The following is a 742-nucleotide window of genomic DNA, read 5'->3' on the forward strand; positions in this document are numbered from 1 at the left end:
TACCCCTGCCCCACTTCCCGGGCCCGTGTTTACAGCTCCTGGCGCGGCCCCCGCCCTCGCTTCCTGCCCCCGCCTCTCCCAGCGAAGCCGATGGGGGTGGGTGCGCCCGGAGTCGCTCGTCCCCCGCCACCCCCAGGCTGTGGGGGTGCGTCTGAAGGCCCGCCCTTGGAGGGGGGCAGGGTGCGCCCTCTACCGCGCCTCCAAAGCGCCGGGAGGGGGTGCACTCTGAGCGTCCAGTTGCCTCTTGGGGGAGGGTAACGCGTCCTAGAGACCCCCCCCCGAGTTGGGGGGGAATGAGGTTTCCTAGCCTAGTCCCCTTGGGGGAGGGGCCTCTCTCACCATCTGAAATTTCCGAGTGGGGGCACCCCTGATTCTGAGCACCCTTCCTCCAGGCCGCGCTCTTCCGGGAGGGGTGCGCCTTGGGTCTCTCCCCCACTCCCGGACCCCGAAAGCACCCCCAGCCTTAGAGGTGCCTGGTGGGGCTTCCGGGGCGCCCTAGGCCTGAGGCCAAGGCCGCCGAGGCCCAGCCTGGCTTGGGGGGTAGGGGGCAGGGCCCGGGCTGGCGCGGGGTGGAGGGATCTAAGCGGGGAGCTGGAGGGGATCTGGCTTGGAACCTAGCGGGGTACTCTGGTCCCGGAAGCCGGGAGGGGGGCCAGGAGCTACGGGGGATGGGACGGAGTCCGGGAGCTGGCGGCGGGGGTGGGGAGTAGCGCTGGGCCCAGAGCTAGAGGGGACTGGGCCC

General features: G+C 71.6%; 1 protein-coding gene across 1 annotated transcript in view; it reads right to left on the minus strand.

Annotated features, from left to right (window-relative positions):
* Positions 1-562, minus strand: part of AES (amino-terminal enhancer of split) — a 7,819-nt gene extending 7,257 nt beyond the window's left edge. Inside the window, exon 1 of the mRNA XM_010863643.1 lies at positions 340-562. Within this exon, the coding sequence (XP_010861945.1) occupies positions 340-342 (3 nt within the window). The 5' untranslated portion in view covers positions 343-562. The remainder of the gene's footprint in view (positions 1-339) is intronic.
* Positions 563-742: the final 180 nt, after the last annotated feature.

The sequence above is a fragment of the Bison bison genome, unplaced genomic scaffold, assembly GCF_000754665.1.
Source record: "Bison bison bison isolate TAMUID 2011002044 unplaced genomic scaffold, Bison_UMD1.0 scf7180017864492, whole genome shotgun sequence".
NCBI lineage: Eukaryota > Metazoa > Chordata > Mammalia > Artiodactyla > Bovidae > Bison > Bison bison.